At 41.9% G+C, this 26134-nt stretch overlaps 2 protein-coding genes across 2 annotated transcripts in view; both read right to left on the reverse strand.

Annotated features, from left to right (window-relative positions):
* LOC311037340 (scavenger receptor cysteine-rich type 1 protein M130-like) overlaps positions 1 to 26134 on the reverse strand; it is a gene marked incomplete at both ends in the record, with an annotated part of 85635 nt that overhangs the window by 47983 nt on the left and 11518 nt on the right. The gene's annotated exons all lie outside the window — the stretch shown is intronic.
* LOC311037218 (scavenger receptor cysteine-rich type 1 protein M130-like) overlaps positions 1 to 26134 on the reverse strand; it is a gene marked incomplete at its 3' end in the record, with an annotated part of 36234 nt that overhangs the window by 9905 nt on the left and 195 nt on the right. The window contains exons 2-10 of the mRNA XM_084046338.1: positions 25100 to 25195; positions 22671 to 22757; positions 21391 to 21486; positions 20333 to 20458; positions 19229 to 19369; positions 4492 to 4809; positions 3310 to 3627; positions 1776 to 1820; positions 470 to 580 (exon numbers count right to left, since the gene is read on the reverse strand). Of these exons, the coding sequence (XP_083902464.1) occupies positions 470 to 580; positions 1776 to 1820; positions 3310 to 3627; positions 4492 to 4809; positions 19229 to 19369; positions 20333 to 20458; positions 21391 to 21486; positions 22671 to 22757; positions 25100 to 25121 (1264 nt within the window). The 5' untranslated portion in view covers positions 25122 to 25195. The remainder of the gene's footprint in view (positions 1 to 469; positions 581 to 1775; positions 1821 to 3309; positions 3628 to 4491; positions 4810 to 19228; positions 19370 to 20332; positions 20459 to 21390; positions 21487 to 22670; positions 22758 to 25099; positions 25196 to 26134) is intronic.

The following is a 26134-nucleotide window of genomic DNA, read 5'->3' on the forward strand; positions in this document are numbered from 1 at the left end:
CCAATCAGATCTAAATGTCTTGTGTACGTTGCCAGTAGGGGAGTAAATCTATAATTCAATATATTGTTGTTTTGCTGTCAGAATATTATTCACATTTAGTAAATTCATATTCTCAGATCCACTGTCCTGTCATCCCTCCAGAATTCTTTGTTTGTTTGGAAACAAAGAATCAGGATATATAACAGTAATACTCAAAGATCTATAAGTTGGAAATAGGACTTTTATGTTAAGTGTTAAGTTATTATTCAAACTTAAAATATTCTTTATCAAGAGAACAGACGTAACCTCTTGACCTACAAGGTTAACACAACAACACTATACTGATAGACATACTGTAGTCAACATGTGACATCATATCTATTGAATGGAAACACATCAATATCTGTGTTAACATTCAGTGATAGTATGTGAATTATGTCTGTCTACACATTAATATATTGATTATATACAGTAATTATATTGATTGTACCAGAGATGATGGTAATGTTGATGGACTGGCTGAGTTGTCCTGACTGGGACTCACACCAGTAAACACCACTTTCCTCAGGATACAGCTCCTTCTTACAGGTCTCTCCTAGTCCTACGCAGAATCACAATGAAAAGAAAGAGGCATTCACTTGAAATCAATCAATCAGTCTGAATGCCAGTCCGTCTGTCCGTCTATCTATCTATACCTACATACCGTAGTTACTTCCCCAGTCATTGCCACAGGTTCCATCATTGAACACCGTACTACGGGTCTTTCTTCTCACAGACCACCCTGGCACAGACTCCCCTTCTTCCACACAGCTCAGTGTGACGCGCTCACCTCTAAAGAACTGAGAACTGTCAGGACTGACTCTCACTGACACTGTATGGAGAGAGAGAGAGAGAGAGAGAGAGAGAGAGAGAGAGAGAGAGAGAGAGAGAGAGAGAGAGAGAGAGAGAGAGAGAGAGAAATAACATCATGGACATTAGATCAGGGGTCTTCAACAGGGGATCCAGGACCCATAGGGGGTCCTAAGAGCTACAGGGAGGGGGGGGGGGGGGCAAATATTCTGTGATAGGATCTCTTTTTTTTTTTACAGTAACCACTTGAACCCTAGCATCCTTGTTCTGAGGAGAACAAGTTAACGTGTGTGTGTAATGTGCTTTACAATAACAACAGTAAATAAATCCACAAAAAAGATAACAAATAGTATGAATGATACAACAGTTCATTAAAAAAAAGCTGTGTGATAGAAGTGAGTTTTTAGAGATTTGAAAAGAGGACACTGAGTTTGTCTGCCTGAGATCCCCAGGCAGGTGTTCCACAGCCGAGGGGCCCTTGAGCACGGCAAAAGCCTGGTCTCCCATATAGGGTTTATTCAGTTCTATGTGTCCGCTTCTGAGACGCACCATATCAGCCTGATTTCAGCTTGAGGCGCGATGGAATATCCCTTTAACCTTGTAGATCGGCTATTTGCACTATTTTAAAAATGTTTTTCAAAATAGTAAAAAATAATTTAGGCATAAGGGGTTAAGGCGGCGGGCAAGATAGAGCCCCCACCCGTTACCACCAGTTCTGTCAGATAACTCACGAAAGATTGAACCAATATTATAGACCGAATATATTTAAGCAATATAATAGAATGAGAATACAAGTGTGGATGTAATATTTTATTTTGGCGTTCAGGCTCTGCTATATTTTTTCTCCCTGCTCAGCACAATCATACAGCCATCATTAACCATTAAGAGCAGGGAGATAGATATACATAACAACCCCCCCTGGGGAACAGAACAATAGCAGAGCCCACTGGTGGTGCTGGGGTGGTGGTGGGAGCAAACGCTGCCTACAACACCTATGAAACACAAAGCAGACAGAACACAGACGAAGGTGAGCTTAAATAACCCGCCCGATTGGACAACTGACTGACGTGACTGCCACGTCAGAGTATGACGTACTGTATGGGTCTGCATGACGCTGTAACCAGCCTCATAGAATGAGCAATGCATGTAACCTATCTCGAGTGTATGCTGCCAGAACTAACTCGCAGGCTACGTATCATTGGTGGAAAAAGTACTTGCATCTTTTTTTTTAAGTAAAAGTATCGATACTGCAATTTTCAAATACTCAGTTACAAGTACAAGTACAAAATTACCAAAAGCAAAAGTACTCCTTGTGCAGAATGTCCCATTTCACAAGTTCAAAATGTATAAAAAAAATAATTTGAAAATAGCCGATCTACAAGCTCACAATGCGTTGCGATGCGACGCATTGTGAGATTGTAGATCTGCTATATTAAAATGGCTGAAATGTATAGGGCTGAATTGGTTAATGTATGTTTTGTAATAATAATTAAAATCTGCAAACTAACTAGTAACTAATGTTTTGAAATAATTGCAATGGAGTAAAAGTCTCCTCTGAGATGTAGTGGAGTAGAAGTAAAAGTACAGAAAATTGGAAATGTATTGAAGTACAGTACTTGAGTAAATGTATTAATTACTTTACACCACTGGTTACCATAAACGGGCACCAGGTCGTACTTGGAAACGATGCAAGTCAGTAACAATGTTGGGAATTCCTTCCCCAGGAAAATGGAAACATTATTATAGAAATATTAATGAAACGCTCTCACACTGTAGTGTAGTAGGGCTGCTATGATAGTGCTTTATTGCACCCAAACAATTCTATGAGGTTTGGAGCTACACGCTCTTCATCAGACTCATGGATGGGAATGCATTCTCCATTTACCAGAGGTGACCAGTGTCACCAAGACCTGATTTAGGCAAAAATATAATTTTCCTCAAAAAATTACATAGGCCATTATTTCAGGAAGGTGACATGATACTTGTTGTTAAAGTACCCTTTGCACCTGTTCTTACACCCACAGTGTGGTACAATACCTCTAACATTATGACCAAACTATTAAAATATGGAGCTACAAGGATCCATGATGTCATCAGAAAATATTGACAATACGTCAGCACGCGCACACACACACACACACAGTCTGAATGTATAGATAGATCACAGAATCCCCATTCTAGATTGGGTTGCCAACATTGCCAGCCAGCAATACGGGACGGGTCGCACACACATGCCACACAATGATGCCGCGGCCACCTGAGGGAATCGCACGCACGCACGCACGCACGCACGCACGCACGCACACACACACACACACACACACACACACACACACACACACACACACACACACACACACACACACACACACACACACACACACACACACACACACACACACACACACACACACACACACACACACACACACACACACACACACACACGTCATTATTAATTGCAATAAAAGTCATATTTACCTGCTATACAAACAACACCAGCATCGTCATAGTGATTACAGTTGTTCTTTCCAATCCCCTCATGGCTGCACTGTGAAAGCTGTGACTCTCTGCCTGAACACCTGACATTATCCAACAAGATGTTTCCAACACCCTGTCCGAAGTGGGCTTTCCCTGGTGCTGACAGAGCTGTTCCACAGCCTAACTGTCTACACACAACCTGGGCATCAGCCAGATCCCAATCATCATCACACACCGTCACCCAGCTGTCATGGTAGAACACCTCCACTCTGCCTGAACAGAGGTTTGAACCATTGACCAGCCTCACTGAATAATCAACTGAATGACAAGAAAAACATTAAAAGATGACAATGATCAACCTTAAAGAAAGCTTACCTACATGCAGTATGTGTCCTCATAATAAAGATTTGACATGACACATAGACTATACACCATGTATCGCTGGCAGTGGCTTAGCAAACAATGTTTTATTTCTGGCAGTCAAAGAGTTAACACTTAAAAGTAGACTTTTAGGGGTGAGCTGACTAGAAGTGTGTCTGTCTGTAGCCCTGGTCCAGAGCGTTAGTGAGTTCTCTTTAACGCCCTGCCAGGCGCTCGGCTCTGCTCATAGACAAGGAATTCCACTGCCCTGCGAGGGCTCCAACTGTAGTAAAAATAAACAAAACCACTTCGCTATACACCTAAAAAAAAAGGCTGTTTTGTGTTGTTGAAAGTCTATTCTCGGAGGTGGGAATTAAGCCTCTCAGCACTCCACCTTCTCTGTATAATACACTTTTTGGGCAGAAAATAAAATATGTCCGCGAGACGAAAATGATTCTATTTACTCCACTGCGCCCTCTACAGATCTGGTCAATGGTCATTTATATTGATCAGATCTGTTAAGATAAGTTGGAAATAGGACTGTGGCACTAGGACTTTTATGTTAACTGTTTATTCACTTAAACATGTGACATCATAGCTATTGAATGGAACACATCAATAACTGTGTTAACATTCAATGATAGTATGTGAATTATGTCTGTCTACTCATTACAATGTATTGATTATATACAGTAATTATATTGATTGTACCAGAGATGGTAATGTTGATGCTCTGTCCCCCCTTTAGGTAATATTAATATAGGATAGGATGAGAACATACATACAAACGTCATTATTAATTGCAGTAAAAGTCATATTTACCTGCTGCACAAACAACACCAGCATCTTCATAGTGATTACAGTTGTGCTTTCCAATCCCCTCATGGCTGCACTGTGAAAGCTGTGACTCTCTGCCCGAACAGCTGACATCATCCAACAAGATGCTTCCAACACCCTGTCCTAAGTAGGCTTCCCCTGGTGCTGACAGAGCCTCTCCACAGCCTAACTGTCTACACACAACCTGGGCATCATCCAGATCCCAATCATCATCACACACCGTCCCCCATCTGCCACGGTAGTACACCTCCACTCTGCCTGAACAGGAGTATGAACCACCGACCAGCCTCACTGAATAATCAACTGAATGACAAGAAAAACATTAAAACATCACAATGATCAGCCTGAAAGAAAGCTTACCTACATGCAGGAGTGTCCTCATAATAAAGAATTGACATGACACTTACACTAGTGTGTGTGTATATATATATATATATATATATATATATATATATATATATATATATATATATATATATATATATATATATATACACATACATATACACATACACATATATATATATGTATAAATACACACATATAGGGCAGTGTTGGCAGTATAGGCAGTGGTGGCCTAAAGGTTAGAGGAGCGCCCTCGTTGCCGGAAGGTTGCCGGTTCGAATCCCCGGACCTGCAGGAAACGTTCTGATTGGTCAGGTGCGTCAACAAAGTGATTGGTCAAGCTTCACGTGACACATGGCTATAAACATGGGTGGGGAAGTGAATGTTCACCACTTCCCCAACGCCACTGAAGTGCCCTTGAGCAAGGCACTGAACCCCAACTGCTCCAGTGGAGCTGCGTAGTGGCCAACAGTATAAGACTGTGGTTGTACTAGTCAGCTCCCAGGTTTTAATGTGTCTGTCTGTCTGTGTGTTTCTATGTGCAGGGCGTTGCTGAAAATGAGCACTTGTGCTCAGCTACTACCCTGGGTAAATAAAGAACAAAAAATAATAATATATATATATATATATATATATATATACACACACACACACACACACACACACACACACACACACACACACACACACACACACACACACACACACACACACACACACACACACACACACACACACACACACACACACACACACACATATATAGGTCAGTAAGTAATGTTGGGAATTCATTCCCCAGGAAAATGGAGACATTATTATTGAAATATTAATGAAAAGCTCTCACACTGTAGGGCTCCTATGATAAAGTGCTTTATTGCACCCAAACAATTCTGTGAGGTTTCTACCAGAGGTGGCCAGTGTAACCAAGACCTGATTTAGGCACCTGTTGTACCTGTTCTTACACCCAGTGTGGTACAGTACCTCTAACATTATGTTGTTCTTACGCACAGTGTGGTACAGTACCTCTAACATTATGTTGTTCTTACACACAGTGTGGTACAGTACCTCTAACATTATGTTGTTCTTACACACAGTGTGGTACAGTACCTCTAACATTATGTTGTTCTTACACACACAGTGTGGTACAGTACCTCTAACATTATGTTGTTCTTACACACACAGTGTGGTACAGTACCTCTAACATTATGTTGTTCTTACACACAGTGTGGTACAGTACCTCTAACATTATGTTGTTCTTACACACAGTGTGGTACAGTACCTCTAACATTATGTTGTTCTTACACACAGTGTGGTACAGTACCTCTAACATTATGTTGTTCTTACACACAGTGTGGTACAGTACCTCTAACATTATGTTGTTCTTACACACAGTGTGGTACAGTACCTCTAACATTATGTTGTTCTTACACACAGTGTGGTACCCAGGGGCGTAGCACCACATTCTGGGCCCTGGGACAAGGAATCTCTGTGGGACTCATGCGTACTTAATTTAAAAAATCACACCCTGTGTGAAGGTAGCGGCGCCTTTGATACATTATGTCATCGATATGTGTTTATAATGTGTTTATAGCCATGTGTCACGTGAAGCTTGACCAATCACTTTGTTGACGGGTCTGACCAATCAGAACGTTGACGGTGAACAAGGACAAAGTCAGGTATAGAGCAGGATCCGCTCTATACCTTTAGGTATTGACGGGTCTGACCAATCAGAACGTTGACGGGTCTGACCAATCAGAACGTTGACGGTGAACACGGACAAAGTCAGGTATAGAGCAGGATCCGCTCTATACCTTTAGGTATAGACCTTTAGGTATTGACGGGTCTGACCAATCAGAACGTTGACGGTGAACACGGACAAAGTCAGGTATAGAGCAGGATCCGCTCTATACCTAAAGGTATAGAGCGGCTAGCTCCACTAAAAATCACACCCTGTGTGAAGGTAGCGGCGCCTTTGATACATTTTGTCATCGATATGTGTTTATAATGTGTTTATAGCCATGTGTCACGTGAAGCTTGACCAATCACTTTGTTGACGCACCTGACCAATCAGAACGTTGACGCACACGGAAGTCAAGTATAGAGCAGGATCCGCTCTATACCTATCTGACAAAGTCAGGTATAGAGCGGCTAGCGCCGCTAAAAATCACACCCAGTGTGAAGTGAGCGGTGTTATTTAAGGTCATCACAGTGATGGAAGCTCACTTTAAAAAAAAGTATTTTTTTTGAAGTGCGTGGTGATAATTATAGGTTATGAATTTCATCATGCGTCTCGCTAGCCAATCACAATACTGAGCAAAGGGTCTGAATACTTCACAGTACAGCGAAAGACAAATTTTCACGACGGATGGGTCATGGGTCCCAACACCACTTATAGGAGCGGCTACACCGCTCAAATAACACACCCAGTGTGAAGTGAGCGGTGATATTTATGAGTTATTCATTTCATCATGCATCTCTGTAGCCAATCACAGCACGTCCTGCGAAGTGACGTGCTTACATTTTTTACATTATCATTAATTTCATCATGCGTCTCGCTAGCCAATCACAGCGTGTCTGCGAAGTTTGAAGTTCATTTCATCATGTGTCTCGCTAGCCAATCACAGCAAGTCCAGGGGGTATGAATAGGAGCTTAGCCTATGGGCGTGTTTTGTCACAGCGAAAGACAAATTTTCACAACGGAAAGAAAAACTTTCACCACGGATGGGTCCTAAACCCTCTTAAAGGAGCGGTAGCACCGCTCAAAAAAGTATTTATCATTCCCAGGGCATAAGAAAAAGAAAATAGACCATAAAGGCTATAAAGGACAACTGAACAAGACTTCAAGAATCACATTGCCACCATGCATTGCTGACTGATCAGAACTATTTGACTATTTACTTTTCAGTCATCAGGTGTCACTCCAGTGTGTGTGGAATCTATTTTTAGCAGCGCAGCATGAAAGACACGCTTACGAGTCAGCTGTAAGCGAGTCAGTCTAGAGCAAACCTACTACATCTGGTAAATTCCTCACCCATATACATGCAAACACACTGATCGTTTCCGTATCCTTTCTAGACCGGAAGTGCAAACTGCAAAGCAAATTGATCTCATCCAAACGTAAAAGCAGGCAAAGCCATGTTTGTCTTTTGTAAGGGCTGAGAAGAGCCACAGAGACCGTCAATTATTATTTTAATACAACGGTCGCTCAATCGGTTTTATTCAGGTCATTTTAATTTAGTTATGACACTAATGAAAATAATGGAGAAAAAAAAAACATTTGGAGGGCACCCCACCTTGGGCCCTATTAACTCTGTCCCACTTTCCACCCGGGTCCGATGCCCCTGGTGGTACCTCTAACATTATGACCACAGTGTGGTACCTCTACCATTATGACCACAGTGTGGTACCTCTAACATTATGACCACAGTGTGGTATCTCTAACACTATGACCACAGTGTGGTACCTCTAACATTATGACCACAGTGTGGTACCTCTAACATTATGACCACAGTGTGGTACCTCTACCATTATGACCACAGTGTGGTACCTCTAACATTATGACCACAGTGTGGTACCTCTAACATTATGACCAAACTATTAAAATATGGAGATACAAGATCCCTGATGTCATCAGAAAATACTGACATCGCGTCAGCACACACACGCACGCACACAGTCTGAATGTATAGATAGATCACATAATCCCCATTCTAGATTGGGTTGCCAACATTGTTATCCAGCAATACGGGACGGGTCGCACACACATGCCACACAATGATGCTGCGGCCACCTGAGGGAATCTCACACAAGCACACACACGCGCACGCACGCGCGTTGTGCCTACCCTGTCAACTGAATAGCACCCCCAGGGTCCTAGCACCCTTCTCATACAGCACACAAACACACAGGCAGGCAGACAGCTGCACTGCCTGGAGCATGCACAGAAAGCTAAATATTGTCCCTTGTCCCTTTACCCCGGGACAAATGACGGCCCGTACGGGATGCCCCTCTTTAGGTCAAAATACGGGGCATCCCGGCAAAAACGCGACTGTTGGCAACCCTGATTCTAGACTAGACTGTAATCTAGAATCCTTGTTATAATCATGTTTCACTCATCAGTTTCAGTATCTGTGGTGAGGGTCACAGTAATAGTTGATGTAACTCTCACTACAGATTGAATCTATTATTGCATCATGAGAATACTCCGTACAGCCCCCCCCCCCCCCCCCCCCCCCCCCATCCATCAGATGCTATGCATTGTGGGATGTGTGGTCTGAGAGGTGACAGAAACCTTACAAGGCTGTTTTCACAAAACTACAGTTTGATTCTATAAGCTGTGTTTCTAAAACTGGAGGCTCAAACTATACAACCAATGTTTCATTTCATAGCTATGATTCTCTCACTATGAAGTAAAACATTTTTATTTCATTTTTTAAACCAAATATTTTAAAAGACTTAGCCTTTGTCAGATTGGGCCATATGATCCACAGATGATGCATACATTTTGTTTTCATGCCCAATCATTTCAAAATTCAACAACAGATGATTGTATGATTGTAACACAGTATTGTTCACAAACTGAACATTTTAAAAGTTTAAATAAAAACGTGTCACTTGCCTTCTGAGGTCACGGGGCTGGTGGCTGCTATGCAGAGCAGCAGAAGCTGCAGAAACCACATTGTAACTGTAGCTCCTGACTAGACTGACACACACACAGAGTCATCACAGTGGTTTATAACAGAGACATATAAAGGTAGACGCCTCCTCAGACTCTGGGGCGTATGTATCTGCGCCGGGTGTCATATAGGGGATGGCTAGTTCATAAGAGGAAGCCTTGCAGCAACTAATTAGTTAGTTGGAACTTGCCAAACTCCACACTCGGATTTGTGAAATAAATGTGATTTTACTGCCGTCTAAACAGGGCCTCAGAGACATGGTCAGTTTGTGTGCAGCTTGGGATGAGACTGGTTCAGAACGAAGATGTGTTCAACAGACATCATTTTATGTTATTGTCATTAGTTGTCTTAATTTTACAAATTGAGGCTTCACCACATCGCCAAACTATATATTACAGAGTGGCAACACGGCAAAAGTTAAACATTTTTTTAAAAGTTTAAAATTTTACTTTATTGTCTCCGCCAGGCTGAAAAGCATGGCGAGAGTATGTTTTGCCCCCTGTCCGTCCGTCCGTCCGTGTGTGTGTGTCATTCTGTCCGTGTAAAGCTAATCTCTGGCACTGTTGGTTTGACCGCAGCGTATCTGTGCACACACACTCCCTGGATGCCAGAGCAGAACCTCTGCCCCGAAATTTTTACAGGAGGCCGATTTTGGCAAAACACATTTCTTGACAGTACTCCTACAGATGTTGTCTAAACATCACGCAAATTGGTACACATTCTCTATAGTCAAGTGATCAAGGCGGATCCTATTGATTTTTCATATTCCATCCTGATTGGCGAATTCCGAACATTGCTGGCCCACAATGACCTACCTGACCCAGACCGATGATGATCAATTATTTCAGTATTTCAAAGTTGATAGCAAATAGATGTTGTTTGGTCCAAAAATTCAATAATAAATATGTTACTTCATTGTAATTTAGAGAGTAGAGCCAATTCTTTTTTAACCCTTTTTATCCGCAATTTAGTCATTATGCCAATTGATTCCTCCCCACACACATTTCTGTTTTGTCACTGCTGTTGTATCCTACTGACTCACCTGTCAGTGAGGAGCCCCCACTTCATCCTACTCCTCCCGCACAACACTCCCCGTTGACAGGTGCCGCCCCCGGGCCCGTAGGAGTACATACAATGACAAATATCACCCTCCCTGGCCAGCTTCCCTCCCCCGAACGCGGGCCAATTGTGTTGAAAGCCGGATGCACCATGGTGGATTCGAACCCACAACCTGAGCGCGGTCATTGACGATTTGATTATTTAAGGATTAAAAAATAAGGAGAGGGTTCATAAAAATGTAATATTATCACACACACCAAGCTTATGCATACATAAACGTCTCAAATAGAAAGAGTGCTTTTTCAACAGTTTGTTGAAAAATGAAAATGTATGTCATATGCCATGCCACCTGCCATACTATATGCCGTGCCATGCCACATACCAGATGCCACATGCCATGACATGCCTCAGGGTGAACAGCATCTGTGCTGCTCTTCCTTGGCATAAACCATGTACTTTACATGTACAGTTGATTATGTATATTAGTTATAGAAATAATGATTTTTGCTAATAGGCCAACGTTTGATAAAATCATTGAAGCTGAAATTATGCAACTTATGTGCTGCCCTATAATCAATGATTAATGTGCTTTGAGTTATAAAGATAATAACTACACTCACATTCACAGCTTGGTTCTTTAAACTTACATGAAATAGTGTAGTCAAAAAGTGTAGTCAAAAAGTGAGTCAAACCATGTGAGAGTACCTCAGTCTATTTTAGGAGTGTTTATGTTCCTGTGAAGCTGTGTGTTGGTGCAGGTGGATGTGGTCTGTGGTTACAGAGAGGAGCTTACACCAGTGCTTCTCAAACTGTTTCATGTAAAGGACACCTAAATTAATTTGGCCACGGACCCCCATCTGAAAACATGTTGTGCCAAGGTGGGACCCCCATACCAGATTTGTGGTCAAAAATGTAAAAAAAAAAAAAAAAATCAAATATCAAAATATGTCATGATTTTCTTTCAACAGCCAATATAGGGTTAACTGATTTTGATATATGAACACATTTTTGCTGGGGAAACCCACTCAAGGACCCCTGGGGGTCCCTGGACCCCACTATGAGAACCCCTGCATTAGACCATAGACCACCATAACTCTGAGAGTGTACAAATGGAACCAAATGGACCCATAAGGGTCCATTTGGTTCCATTTTGTACACTCTCAGAGTTACAGCCCCATAAGGGTCCATTTGGTTCCTAACTATCAAATCATTTAGCTGGGGACCCCCTGGAACTCCCTCAAGGACCCCTGGCTGTCCCCGGACCCCACTTTGAGAACCACCAGCTTACACCTCTCTGGGTTTTTAGACTAGTATTAGTGATCGTCTAAAAAAGGTTATTTAGAAAAAAAGTGTTTACCTGAAAACTTTTAAACCACAGGATGTTTAGACAGTCATCTCTGCTGTGGTACATGTTTTTTCTTTTTTCCCCTCTCTCTTCTTCAGTTAAGCTGAAAATGGTTCCCAGAAAGAGAAGGATTTATCTTGTGATCTTCACACCTTGAGAAGTGTGTTGGTTTATCTTCATCTTCATCATGGTGTTTGGCTGCAGGGTTACATTTCAACATGTGGTTTAATGTGATCAATACTCACTGGGTGTAGACGTTTCCCAGCCCTGAGTTCTGCCAGCACGCTCAACCGGGCTGACAAGGCTTAATTTTCAGAGTCTGAAACACATAAATGAGGCTTTAACTACTTTCATGTTACATACACCAAATAAATCATTAACATTGTTATAAATTATTATCAACTAGATCATACCCGTCGGGGGATATGAGCACCCAAAGTATGTGCAGTTTGGGTTATGCGCTGTGCACAGACAGTAGGCCTACATCAGGGATAAAAAGTGACTTAGTACTTGGCACCTGCAACAGTTCCAACACACACACACACACACCTTGAGCCCTGAGGCCTTTGGGCCTCAGGGCTCCTGCCCTATGGTCCTTTGGGCCTCAGGGCTCCTGCCCTATGGTCCTTTGGGCCTCAGGGCTCCTGCCCTATGGGCCTTTGGGCCTCAGGGCTCCCGCCCTATGGGCCTTTGGGCCTCAGGGCTCCTGCCCTATGGGCCTCAGGGCTCGGCTCGGCAAGGCTTACTTACTACTGAGGAGAACTGATGTTGGGACAAACAGAGCTTTGTTTAATTATTGGAGGATACTCACAAGCAGTGAGTACCACCGTGTCCTAATTGGACTTTAACTTTGTTGGTGCAACAGGAAAAGGGGGGGGGGGGCAGCTTGTCACCTATAGATCACCTCCAACATAATGGACAGTCATATCATTGTATTCTATAGGAAGAATTATACATTAAATGTCATCATACTTAACAGTGACCCATCAGATTGTCAGCAGTGACCGTATATTTCGGAAGATGATTTATCCTTTTCTCTGACGCCATGCTTTAAAGTAAGACATCTGTAAACACAGACATCTACTGTTGGTACATTTAGTTTGACAGTTTATATGACAGGGACAATGTGCATTTAAAACTTGAAATAATTGGACTTCACTCTAAATTGCTGACAGTGTAATTATGTATCAAATTCAGGGCTATTTCATGGAATATTCCTACCTGAGGCCTAGCTGATCCTGCAGTTATCCTGTAAGAAGTCCAAGGTAGACTGGGTAACCGTCTTCCACGCCGACATCTCGCCACTCCGACTAGTGGCTTCCGCGTGCGGTTAGGGTTAGGGTGAGGGTTAGGTATAGGGTTCGTTAACGTCGGAAAGGCGACATGTCGGAAAGCCGCCATGTAACCGACTTACTGGTGTGTGTGATGGTAATTTCTCTACTTTTTACAATGTCCTTCTTTTCCCCCATTGTCATTAATGCACAGGTCATCTTACACAGACCCAGTACATCAGAGTCTTTATTTACAGTTTAGTTTGTTGTTGTTTGTTGACATAGTTGTACAAATAGATGAACATACCAGGTTATGTTGTAGCATGTTGCTCTGTGCTGGTCAGGTGACAAAACTGTGTGACCTCACTGTCACTCTACTGTCACCTGTGTCCCTACACATACAACCCCCTGTGCAGCCAATGACTGCCACCAAGTGTTCAAAAATAATAATGCAAGTTATATCTAGCTCAAATAATATGACATGCCAACAAAACACATGAATGGCTCATCATGCTACAATCTGTATCAATGCACCTCATAGAACAACAATACAAGAAGGAGCACACAGACCATTATCATATCACAAAGTCAGTGCTGTATAGTTATAGTTGGTTAATAGTTGGAGTACTGGCCCAAAGCAACGATGATGAAGAGGATAGAGAACACCGTCCACGAGGGAGAGAAGATTTGGACAAAGGTAAAAAGCATCTGGACTGCCATGGTTACAAACATAACGAGCTTTCTTCCAAACCTTAAAAAAAAGGAGATAAAATTAGCTAACATGTGTTTTGTTTGTCTTTCCTTTACAATTTATAATTTACATGTTAGCAGTGGTGGAAAAAGTACTCAAATGTTTTACTTGTTTCATGGTCCTGTTGGACCCCCCCCCGGTGATAACTAAGGGGGGGGGATACTGTTGAGCAATTGCTCGTACCTAAAGCCTATGTCTCCTGAGTGTTAGACCATACTCACCAGCTAGGGGGCGCACCTGGGGGTCCAGAAGACGTACGAGTGCATTTTGGCCCGCTTCTATTGGCCCGGGGTTAAACGGGCCATAGAGGACTTTTGCAAAGACAGCCCGGAATGTCAGAAAACTATATGTACTGTATTGTACTGTAGACCTACAATTCATGGGGATGGGACTGTCTATGGAATTAGATAAGCAAATCATGGAGATGGGACAGGTGATGGAATTATAGACCTACAAATCATGGGGATGGGGTGTCGATGGAACTAGACCTACAAATCATAGGGATTGGGTGTCGCTAGAATTAGATCTACAAATCATGGACAGGTGCTGTATAATATGGAATTAGATCAGCACATTTTGGGAATGGGACTGGCTATGGAATTAGACCTACACATTATGTGGATGGGTTTGGCGATGGAATTATATAGTATATAGCATAGTATATCAGCTCTAGCCTGCTTTTGTGATTTAGGCCCAAAGTAAGAGGCAGCATGTGACATAGTCAGGGATGATGTGTGTCACTGCATCAGCTCAAAACACATGTATGGTGTTGGACGCAAGCACTAGTGCGGTTAAAATGACTGGGTAAGGGCGCTCCGGTGGCGCAGTGGTAAGGTCCCCCACCAGGTTGTGGGTTCGAAACCACCGTGGTGCAACCGGATTTGTCGGGTGTCTATGTGAACCCAATTGTCCGGGAGGGTGATATTGGTCATTGCATGTACTCCTATGGGCTGGGGCGCGGCACCTGTCAGCCAATGGCCGGGTTTCCCAAAGAGCTCGTGCGTAGAGCATCGTCGCAGGTCCGACGACGGGTCTAACGTGTGACGTCACATGCTTCGCAGTACCATAGCAGGCACGTAGATTTCAGGTCATGCGTGGCCGTACGCAGCTTGCGCAAGCGTCTCCTACACAGCTGGGACTCGGCCAAACCTACGCTCTACCCTCATTAGTAGCAGGTGGTTGTGCCCCTGCGTGCCATCTAAACTGGCTGCGTGTGTGGTAAAAGTACATTCGTGAGACAGAATGCGCGCAGCATACTCCCCGCCCACAGTAGGAGGGGAGTACTGTCCTACGAAGCATCTTGTAACGAGCGCCCTGGGCCGCCTGTAACACCCATCGTTCTATGAAATCTATGAAAAGACCGACACACACACACACACACACACACACGCACACACACACACACACACACGTGTGTATATATATATATATATATATATATATATATATATATATATATATATATATATATATATATATATATATATATATATATATATATATATATATATATATATACATAACGGCCGGGCCGGGCCGGTGCGTAAAAGGGCGAGCGGCTGCAGTGCTTCGTCCTCTATGCATGAACCCGAAGTTTACAAATCGTACTCTCACGGATGATCCGATCATCTAATAAAAATATTAAGCACATGCCAAGTTAACTAAAGGTATATAAATGATGCTGAGCTAAATATGTTTCCTTAATTTCGAAGTTTTATAGTTAAACGTTATGATGAAAGTGCAGTTCCTCTCACAAAGTGACAGCTGTTGCGCTCGGCGAGCGCAACAGCTCGCCATGTTTATGAATGGTTAAAACATCTTTTGAAAATAGCAGATCTACAAGCTTGTGACACGTTGTGAGCTTGTAGATCTGCTATTTTCAAAAGATGTTTTAACCATTCATAAACATGGCGAGCTGTTGCGCTCGCCGAGCGCAACAGCTGTCACTTTGTGAGAGGAACTGCACTTTCATCATAACGTTTAACTATAAAACTTCGAAATTAAGGAAACATATTTAGCTCAGCATCATTTATATACCTTTAGTTAACTTGGCATGTGCTTAATATTTTTATTAGATGATCGGATTATCCGTGAGAGTACGATTTGTAAACTTCGGGTTCATGCATAGAGGACGAAGCACTGCAGCCGCTCGCCCTACCCAAAATAACAGATCTGCAAGCTATCAACACGGCATGTCGCAGTGTGTTTGTTGTATATATGTCTGTTTTTTGGGGGAGGCGTCGCCCGTTACGCGTTAAGCTGTCAATCATGCAGGGGGACGCCCCCTCTATCCTCTGATTTTTTTTGAACGGCGAACAATGGCCGCAGTGTTTATTTAAGATCATTGAAATGTCACCTTAAAAAAATGCATTTTAATACATTACAGAATGTACCTATAAAAATGTAAGTGTCCAATTCATATAAAGGTAAGTTAGATAAAGGTGCGACTTTATCTTAGTATTTTTGCAAAATCCTGTATATATAGATATATGTATGCAAAGGGTGTTTAAACTATAGTAGGATAGCACTACGTAGTTGACGTAGGCTTTACGTAGGCTACGTCCAGGATCTCTTCACGTGCATGCTGTCTCACGAATGTAGTTTTAGCACAGACGAAACGGAACCTACGAAGATGGTGTCTACTGAAGCCAATTTAGATGAGACGTTGGGCACACACAGCTGCTACTAACGAAGATAGTGCGCAGCGGGGTTGCTACTGCGCAGATGCGTGGAGGCACCTACGCAGCTTCTAGGCTACGCAGGAGCTCAAATTCGTTTGGGAAACGCGGCCATTGTCATTTTGACTATGCATGCACTTCATGGTAACCTAAGTATTCAATCAATCAATCAATCAATCAACCAAAAAAAAGTCGTGATCAGCATCAGTTAGACCCCTGGTGAAAATATTTTGTGCCAAGGACCCCCAAGGACCCCCATACAAGACTTGTTGCTAGAATGTTTCAAAACATATTCAATAATCTTGGAAAATAGCATATCTGCTATTTTCAAATAGCCGATGTGTATATAGGGGTTAAAGTGCTTTAACTGATTTTTATGCTATATTAACACATTTTGCTCAAGGACCCCTGGGGGTCCCCAGACCCCACTCTGAGAACCACTGAATTAGATGATCAGCCAAGTACACACAAGAGAAGACAACATTACATAACATAATATAAGACATACACACAGAATGAATTCATCTTAGTACAACATGTTGCTCTGTTGTAGTAAACAACGTTCACACACAACAAACCATACATAGAAAAAAATACATATATTTACAAATCAGTGTTGTCAGGCAGAGACCTTGTACTGTATCTCCATATTTCAACATTGTTTTTTTTTCATGAATTACTGCTTAATTAATGCTCTACTGTCGCATAAAACAAGTGAAAATGGCTGATCTACAAGCTCACTTGTTGCATCGTTGTGGGCTTGTAGAACTGCTAGTTTTGCAATTAAAATATATTTTGAAAGTGAAAGTGTTTAAATCTGTCTGTTGGTTTCATGAATATTTAACCAATGCCGACCACTTCAGTTTGTAGATCGGCTATTTTCTCTTCTTTTGTGCAACACTCCTGTATGATAAAGTAGGGCATTCATTTACAAAAGATCATTGATTTTTAGGGGGTAAATTCCATGTTTTCGATTTTTCTTTCAAATAAAATACAGCCGATCTACAAGTTTAACATGTTTTAACATGTTTATTCTAAAACATAACTTCAACTTTCAATAACAACTATGGTTAATGTAGATATATTTTTATTAAAATGGATACATTTGTAAAAAGGTGTAAAAAGGTAAATATAATACTAATGATATACTGCTACTGCTACTAATAATAACTTGCAATATATTCAGTATTGTCGTAAATCTGTAAGCATACACACACATTATACATACATATATACTGTATATACACCTCATCATTTTCATCACATCAAGTCAGAGACACACAAACACATGCTCAAAGCACATGCAGAACAGGCACAGGGCCTAAAACCTCATGTTCAACCCCGGACTACATGACCAGTTCACAGGTCCCCTTTTACGCACGCACGCACGCACGCACGCACGTACTCTCATGCACGGGAACCAGTCAGAACCGACAAGAATCCAGGCCTCCCTGTTGGGCCATACACAAACACACACACCCATACACATGCATGTCACCTTTACCACATACACACACACACACACACACACACACACACACACACACACACACACACACACACACACACACACACACACACACACACACACACACACACACACACACACACACACACACACACACACACACACACACACACCGCTGGACACTCATCACTGGACGTTGTTCCAGGCCATGCTGGTCAGATGGACATAACACAGTAACATACGCACATCCCATGCACCCCCTTAGATTCAGACCACTTCTCCAATAAGCCTATGAGGCAAGGGGGTACACACACACACACACACACACACACACATTCTACAGCCTGTATACACACTCACCCACACATGCACATACAAACATCTTGTCCCATACACATGAATAGACTGACATGCAAGTACACACACATCCAGGTTACTGTAAACTATAAATACTGTATAAACAAAGTGACGGATACCCTTTTATCCCCAAGCCGGCCACCAGGCTAGACCGAATGACCATGTATGACTTTGTCTAATAAACTCTATTTTGTTAAAACCTATTTTTCGACCTGGCGTCTCAACGTTTTGATTTGGTGATGACTTCCAAGACTACTTTTATCTCCCTCTCTGTCTCTCCTCTGTCTATCTCTCTCTCTCTCTCTCTCTTCTTACCCCCCCCCCCCCCCCCGACGCGGTTAAGGGGGGGGTTCTTTGTTGCCACTGTCGCAAAATTGCTTGGTCAGGGTGGGACGATGCCGGGTCTCTGCTCCATACAGTATGTAATACAATTGATTTGAATTGAAAAAAAATTAAAAGAAGAAATACAAACGCTGATGATAATAACCGGTCGGGGAATACCCTCCCTGACCACTTGAGAGCCCCACAATCTACCGATGCTTTTAAAAATGGACATAGCTTTTTAACAAAGCTTTATCTTAGGTCTTATAATTTGTTTTTAATTGACCTTTTCCCACAAGAAAGGGTCTTGTTATTGTCCTGGTTTTGTTATTTTTGTGCCTTTTGATTTAACCCTGTAGCACTTTGGGTTATCCAAAAATGTAAAGTGCGTTAACAATAAAAGGTATTATTAATATTATTATTATCATCCAGAATATCCACACTACAGAACAATAGAATAATTGTATCCCCAAAAGGTGGACTCCCCCTAGTCCAGGTTGGGGGTCATCTTGGACCTCAGCTGTGATGTCAGGGTGTGTGTCCACATCATCATACACCTCCTGTGGATCCTCTACCTCATAGATCACTGCATCTGCACACACACACACACACACACACACACACACACACACACACACACACACACACACACACACACACACACACACACAATTATTATTATTATTATCATTATTATCATTATCTTTCTATTTTCTTTATAATTGACGGTCCCAGACATTGTGTGCATGGTGCGAGTTGTCACAGGTCTCACATGGCACAAATATTGCTCAGTGTTCTGGCTATTGGAATGTCTTCTTTCCCCACCTTGAATGTACTTAATTACACATTATACAGTTTACATTTTGTTTTATTATCAATAAAACATTGACCTTATTTGGTTATCAAGGTTACCTATCGAATGCTGTCCTCTCCTGCCATCACTGCAGTCAATGACAGCAGGTAACAGAATCAAATGAGTAACCATATTCCCAGCCGTGAAAAAATATGCGAAATGATGTAGCTTTCAAGTAACCTGACTCCACCAAATGGAAGAAGCTTGCGACACACATTTTGTTTCACAGCCTACTTCCATCGGAGACTCCGGTAGCAGATTCGATGCAAGACGGCGTTTAATTTTTTCAATGAAAAAAGTGCGCGGAGCACCCCCGAGCGTTTTGGCAACGGGGGGGGGGGGGGGGGGGGGGGGGGGGGGGGCGGTGATGCGCAGATCCCTGCTTCTAAATGTCGCCATTTTTTGCTGGGTTTTTTTTCACGCTGTTTGGTGCCCCCCTCAAGGTTGGTGCCCTGTGCTTCAGCACCTAAAGCCTGTTGGATAAGCCACCACTGGTTGTAACCGCCTGTCTGTGCCCATATACGGAGATCTCTGTATCTGTCTGTCTGCCTGTGTCCCTTTTATGCCCATATACAGTATGGATACCCCTGAAGTTATCAGAATATGGCCATATATGGGAATACCCATATATGGGCATATGGGGGGGATTGGCGGGTCGTTCATGTGTACTTTCATAAAGGTGTAACAGTGGCTCCAACTTTCCTGCATGTTGAGTGTTGGTGTGGTGAGGTTGTGGGTTGAGGACCACGGTCACTTCCTCCTCATGGATGACATCATGAGACAAGGAGGAAGTACTTCCTGCATCGTTCAGAGTCTCTGACCTGCATCCTGCTTCCAACATGACAAGAAACAGAAGCGCAAGAGAACTCACGTAAAAAAACGTCAGTTTATCCACACAATCCTGCCGCTTCAAACAACAAAATACTGTAATATACTGTAGTGTAAACCAGGGCAGGAATTTCACGGCGGCTATGGCCGTCGTTGCCCCTCTCATTGGCCGTGTGCCCCTCGAATAATGACATGCCTTCACGGCCACAATGGCCGCGGTGCCCCAGCTGCGCCCAGCAACTGATTTCACAGTTTTTCCTCTGCGCGATTTTCCTGTCAATCCGTTTTTTTTTAGACACCAGTCCCTTTGGTTGAGCTGCGCAGCTACAACATGCACAGTGGTAGGTAGGTTTGAGCCTCCTATGAACCGTCGGAATCCCGCAACACAGTGTAATAGACACAAAAGTATTACCGGGCCAAACAGGAGATAAATCTAACGCAGCCTGTTGAACTAATCAATGGTAGGTTTGATTTCTAGCCAGAGAGAGAGAGAGGAGAGAGAGAGAGAGAGAGAGAGAGAGAGAGAGAGAGAGAGAGAGAGAGAGAGAGAGAGAGAGAGAGAGAGAGAGAGAGAGAGAGAGAGAGAGAGAGAGAGAGAGACAGAGAGAGAGACAGACAGAGAGAGAGAGAGAGAGAGAGAGAGAGAGAGAGAGAGAGAGAGAGAGAGAATTTATATTTTTTGAAGTGAGGTAAGACAGGATTAATCAGGAACAGTACTGGCGGAGACCTGTGCTCCGAGGAGCACATTTTCTAGTTTATTTTTTATTTAATTTGGTTCATTTGCTTGACAAAATACATACCTGGTATATCCTATAGTTTCAAATATACAGAATGTTATTTAGACAATATAACACAATGTTATACAGTACAGTGAGACTGAGTTAGATAATGAATGTGTATCACTGTCTGATGAGAATGTAAATATCACTCACCAAGTTGATCCAAGACTTTCATTTCATTTGCAGTGATGCCAATCTCCTCATATTCAACACCTTCATCCTCTTTGTCTTTTTGTGAAGAGTTTCTTACTACATATAACAGAAAATTACTTTTTTTTACTGACATACATGCAATATTATTGTACTTATACTTGCCACAGCAGAGCATTATCATCATCATCATCATTATTACTACTACTACTAGCCTACTACTATAGGATAAAAATGTCTTCACAACATGGCACCGTAACACTGTATCACCAGAGGAATTGTCCAATACAAACACTGAGTAAATGCATTGAACAAATCAACAATTGGATGTGACATAATTATAAACAAATACCAAACTGAAGTAATAGTTTTTGGAGCCAAGGAAGACAGATTAAAAGTCAGCGCCCAGCTCCAATTGGTAAGGTTAAAAACCTCTAGGCAAGTCAAAAACCTTGGTGTAGTCATGGACTCAGACCTGAATTTAAACAGCCACATTAACACAATCACAAAGTCAGCCTACTACCACCTCAACAATATAGCACGGGTTAAAGGACTCATAGAAAAACATGTCCATGCATTCATCTTTAGTAGACTTGACTTGGACTTGGTGAACAAATGCCACCCTTTTGACATGGCCCTATTATAGCGCCACCAGGAAGCCGCATTGTTTTAAATTACTCATCACATATCATCACATCATCTCTATAGTCATGTGATCAAGACAGATCTGTCTGATACTTCATATTCCATCAACATTGCTGGCCCACAATAACCTACCTGCCCTGGCGGAGACCTGTGCTCTGAGGAGCACTTTTTCTAGTTCTGTTTATTTATTTATGTTTATTTATTTGATATGGACATCACAAATTACATTGGACGGAACCAGATGCATTGCTTACAGTGTATATAGCACGAGTGCTAATGTTGTATTAGTTTTTTTTTTTGTTTTTTTTTGTTTTATGTACCTAATTGTCATTTTATAATTGTGTTTCCTTTGCTTGATGTTTTGTGTAAAACACATTGAATTGCCTTGTTATTGAAATGTGCAATACAAATAAAATTGCCTGGCCTGGCCAGGCCTTACATGAGTACAATCAAGCTACTGTATGTGTCTTTCTAATTAGTATTAAAGTATTAAAACATGTTGTTCAGGGAATATGCATGATTGACATAACAGATTATTGACATGATGTTCAAGCCTCCTCTTCACACAGTTCATATAAAAGAGAACATCCTATGCCTACAACCACGTTCAAAGAATACATTAATATAATGTTACTCACAGTTACTGGTCTGGCCTGGAATCAAACCTGTGACAACCAGGGCCTCCGGCTCCACAGACGTGCTCTCTATTGATTCTGCTATGACCGCTATGAATATACAGGATGTTATATAGATACCATGTTGTTTATCAAATCAAATCAAATCAAGCTTTATTTATATAGCACATTTACAAACAGGCAAGCTGAACCAAAGTGCTGTACAGGCAAATTCAAATACATCAATGCAAGAAAACAACAGAGCAAGATCACAAAACATTTGAGAGCTACAAAAGAAGACACTTTGAAAGGCAACATAAAGAAAGGGAAAGGGAAATATGTAAGTATATAAGTGGAGGTTACATATAGGCTAGGTGCATAAATCAAACCGTGCAAATTAGATGCTGTTAAAAGCGAGGGAAAAAAGATAAGTTTTGAGTTTGGCCTTGAAAGCCCCGATCGATTGGGGGGATCGGATGTGGAGGGGCAGGCTATTCCAGAGTCGTGGGGCCGTGGCCATGAAGGAGCGGTCACCTCTGGTCTTTTTAAATTTTTGGGTTGGAACCACAAGCAAAAATTGGTCAGCAGACCTCAATTCCCTGGTTGGGACATATGGTTCTACAAGTGCAGAGAGGTAGGATGGAGCCAGCCCATTTAATGATTTGTAAATAAATAAAAAAAACTTAAAATCGATTCTAAAATTCACGGGGAGCCAGTGTAGAGAGGCAAGGACAGGAGTAATGTGCTCACGCCTTCTTGTACCTGTAAGGAGGCGGGCAGCAGCATTTTGTACGAGTTGGAGGCGTCTGAGTGATGTATGATCTAAACCGGTATATAACCGGTATATTTACCTTAGCGCTAGGTATACTCTTGGTTGCTTGTTTTTGCAGGAAATGTACTTAAAACTTCTGGTGATTAGTAGTTTTCGTTCCCTACCTATGTTGAATACACTTATTGTAAGTCGCTTTGGATAAAAGCGTCTGCTAAATGACTGTAATGTAATGTAATGTAATGTAGAGAATTGCAGTAATCTAATCTGGATGAAATGAAGGCATGGATAGCCATCTCCAGTTGGTGGCGAGGGAGGTAGGGCTTAATCTTGGCCAGAAGCCTTAACTGAAAAAAGCTGGTTTTAACCACGGAGCTGATGTGTTGAGTGAATTTGAATGAGCTATCAAGGGTTACACCAAGATGTTTGGCAGATGGGCGGATAAGAGGGGTGGCTGTGTCCGGGATATTGCACGGTGGGATATGGTCAAATATTATAATTTCGGTTTAGACAGATGCTAGGTTCATTGTTTACCATAGTTTCTTTTAGGCAATACACTGTTCTCTCAGCACTCTATATGACTATTTACCTCGTTTTTTATTGACTACAGTTCCTAATGCTTACTCTGATTTCACTATTGTAATTTGCTACTATAATGAGATAACACGTCACAACATCCTGCCACTTGACTGTTGATGACCTTTTGGCCTTTTCTGCCTTTATCAGATAGTACAGTAGTCTGACAGGAAATGGGAAGAGAGAGATGGGGAGTGACACGCAGCAAAGGTCGTCGGGATCGGGATTCGAACCCGCGACACGCTGTCAGGCTGCATCAGCAAAAATCCCTGTTATACAGTCATATAGTATTATACAGTACAGTGGTGTTATACAGTGTTATACAGCAATGCAGTGGTGTTACACAGTTGTTACGATCAGCCGTACTTGTAGTTGGAATATTGTGGTGTTATTTGTGGCTTGAGTTATATTGTTTCCTTTTGTGTTCCTTATAAGGTGGAGAATGGTGCTGTGTGAATGGGTGTGGTGCTGATTGCTGATGTGAATGTGAAGTGCATGGCTGATGGAAAACAAGCAGTGTTACAGGTCGACAGGTCCAACCTCTGGCCCTGTCCCCTACTCCTCATTTGTCGCTCCTGTCCACACCCTAGCTGTGATTGGCTGTGATTCTGAGTCCTCTTCTATAAAGCCTCACTCTGCCCTCACAGTAGTGGGGACAAGCAGCTCAAACAGCAGCAGAGACTCAATCCCTCTTGTCATTTACCTACTAAATTGTATATTAATTCATTGTTTTTACTTAAGTTCACCATGTAGGGGTGTTTGGTATCTTTTTGGTTTGGTTATCCAATTCCTGGTTTGTTCATGTTTTTGTATTAGTTAGGTAAGTAAGGTAAGGTTAATAATTGTATTCTTTCTTTTGGTTAGGGGTTTAGGTTAGGGGTTTTCTTTTGTATCAGTAAGTTTTGGCTATATTGTAAACCAACACCCTGAAGTTCACTTTGCACTTGAAAAAAGTAAAAGAGATAAAAAGATATCTTGCAGTCTCTGCTAAAAAAAAAGACCCCTAGACAGGGGGTTGTAACAACAGTGTTTTGCACTGTGTCATAGTGAGACTGGGTTCGATAATGAATGTGTAACACTGTCTGATGAGAATGTAAATATCACTCACCAAGTTGATCCAAGACTTTCATTTCATTTGCAGTGATGCCAATCTCCTCATATTCAACACCTTCATCCTCTTTGTCTTTTTGTGAAAGTTTTCTTACTAATAACACAGTTAGAACACTACTGATGAAATATATATTCACTATTACTTTTTATTATTATTATTATTATTACTATTATTATTAGGGTAATAATATTACTTATTATTATTACTATTAATAATATAATAATACTTATTAGTATTACTATTAATTATTATATTACTATTAAGATATTTGGGGATAAAAATGTCTTCACAATGTGACACACACACACACACACACACACACACACACACACACACACACACACACACACACACACACACACACACACACACACACACACACACACACACACACACACACACAGTGAAGACCTGGGCTGACATGGGCCCTCTAATGTAGTAATTTCTGATCATGTCCTTCCTTGTCACTCCTAATGAGAATCATAGCATCCTTAATCCTGTCACCTCCAGCTGCGCCTCCTGTCTTTTGGTCAGAGCCACCGCTTCCAAGCCGTACAGCATGGCTGGTCTCACTACCGTCCTATACATCTTCTATCTCACTCTCGCTGGTTCCCTTCTGTCACAGATAACTCCTGACGTTTTTCCTCCATCCGTTCCACCCTGCCTGTACTCTACTCTCTTCTTCACCTCTCCTCTGCACTCCCCATTACTTTGGATAGTTGACCCCAGGTATCTAACCTCCTTCACCTTTGTCACCTCTACTCTGCTCTACTTGCATCCTCACTGTTCCACTGTCCTCTCTCTCTCTCTCTCGGGCAACGATAAAAAAAAACTAACATTGAAAACATGTTCATGTTAATGTGTAACTACTAGAAACAACAGGTATGTGTCCAAATACTGGCCTCTTGTGACCAGATAGTAGTATTATTTTCTCTAGACCTACATGAGTACAATCAGGCTGTGTTTGTGTCAAATATCCGTTTCTTTCTTTCAAATGACAAATATTAAAACATGTAACAGTGGATTTACATG

Source organism: Gymnoscopelus microlampas (genome assembly GCF_963454915.1).
Source record: "Gymnoscopelus microlampas genome assembly, chromosome: 21".
Classification (NCBI taxonomy): domain Eukaryota; kingdom Metazoa; phylum Chordata; class Actinopteri; order Myctophiformes; family Myctophidae; genus Gymnoscopelus; species Gymnoscopelus microlampas.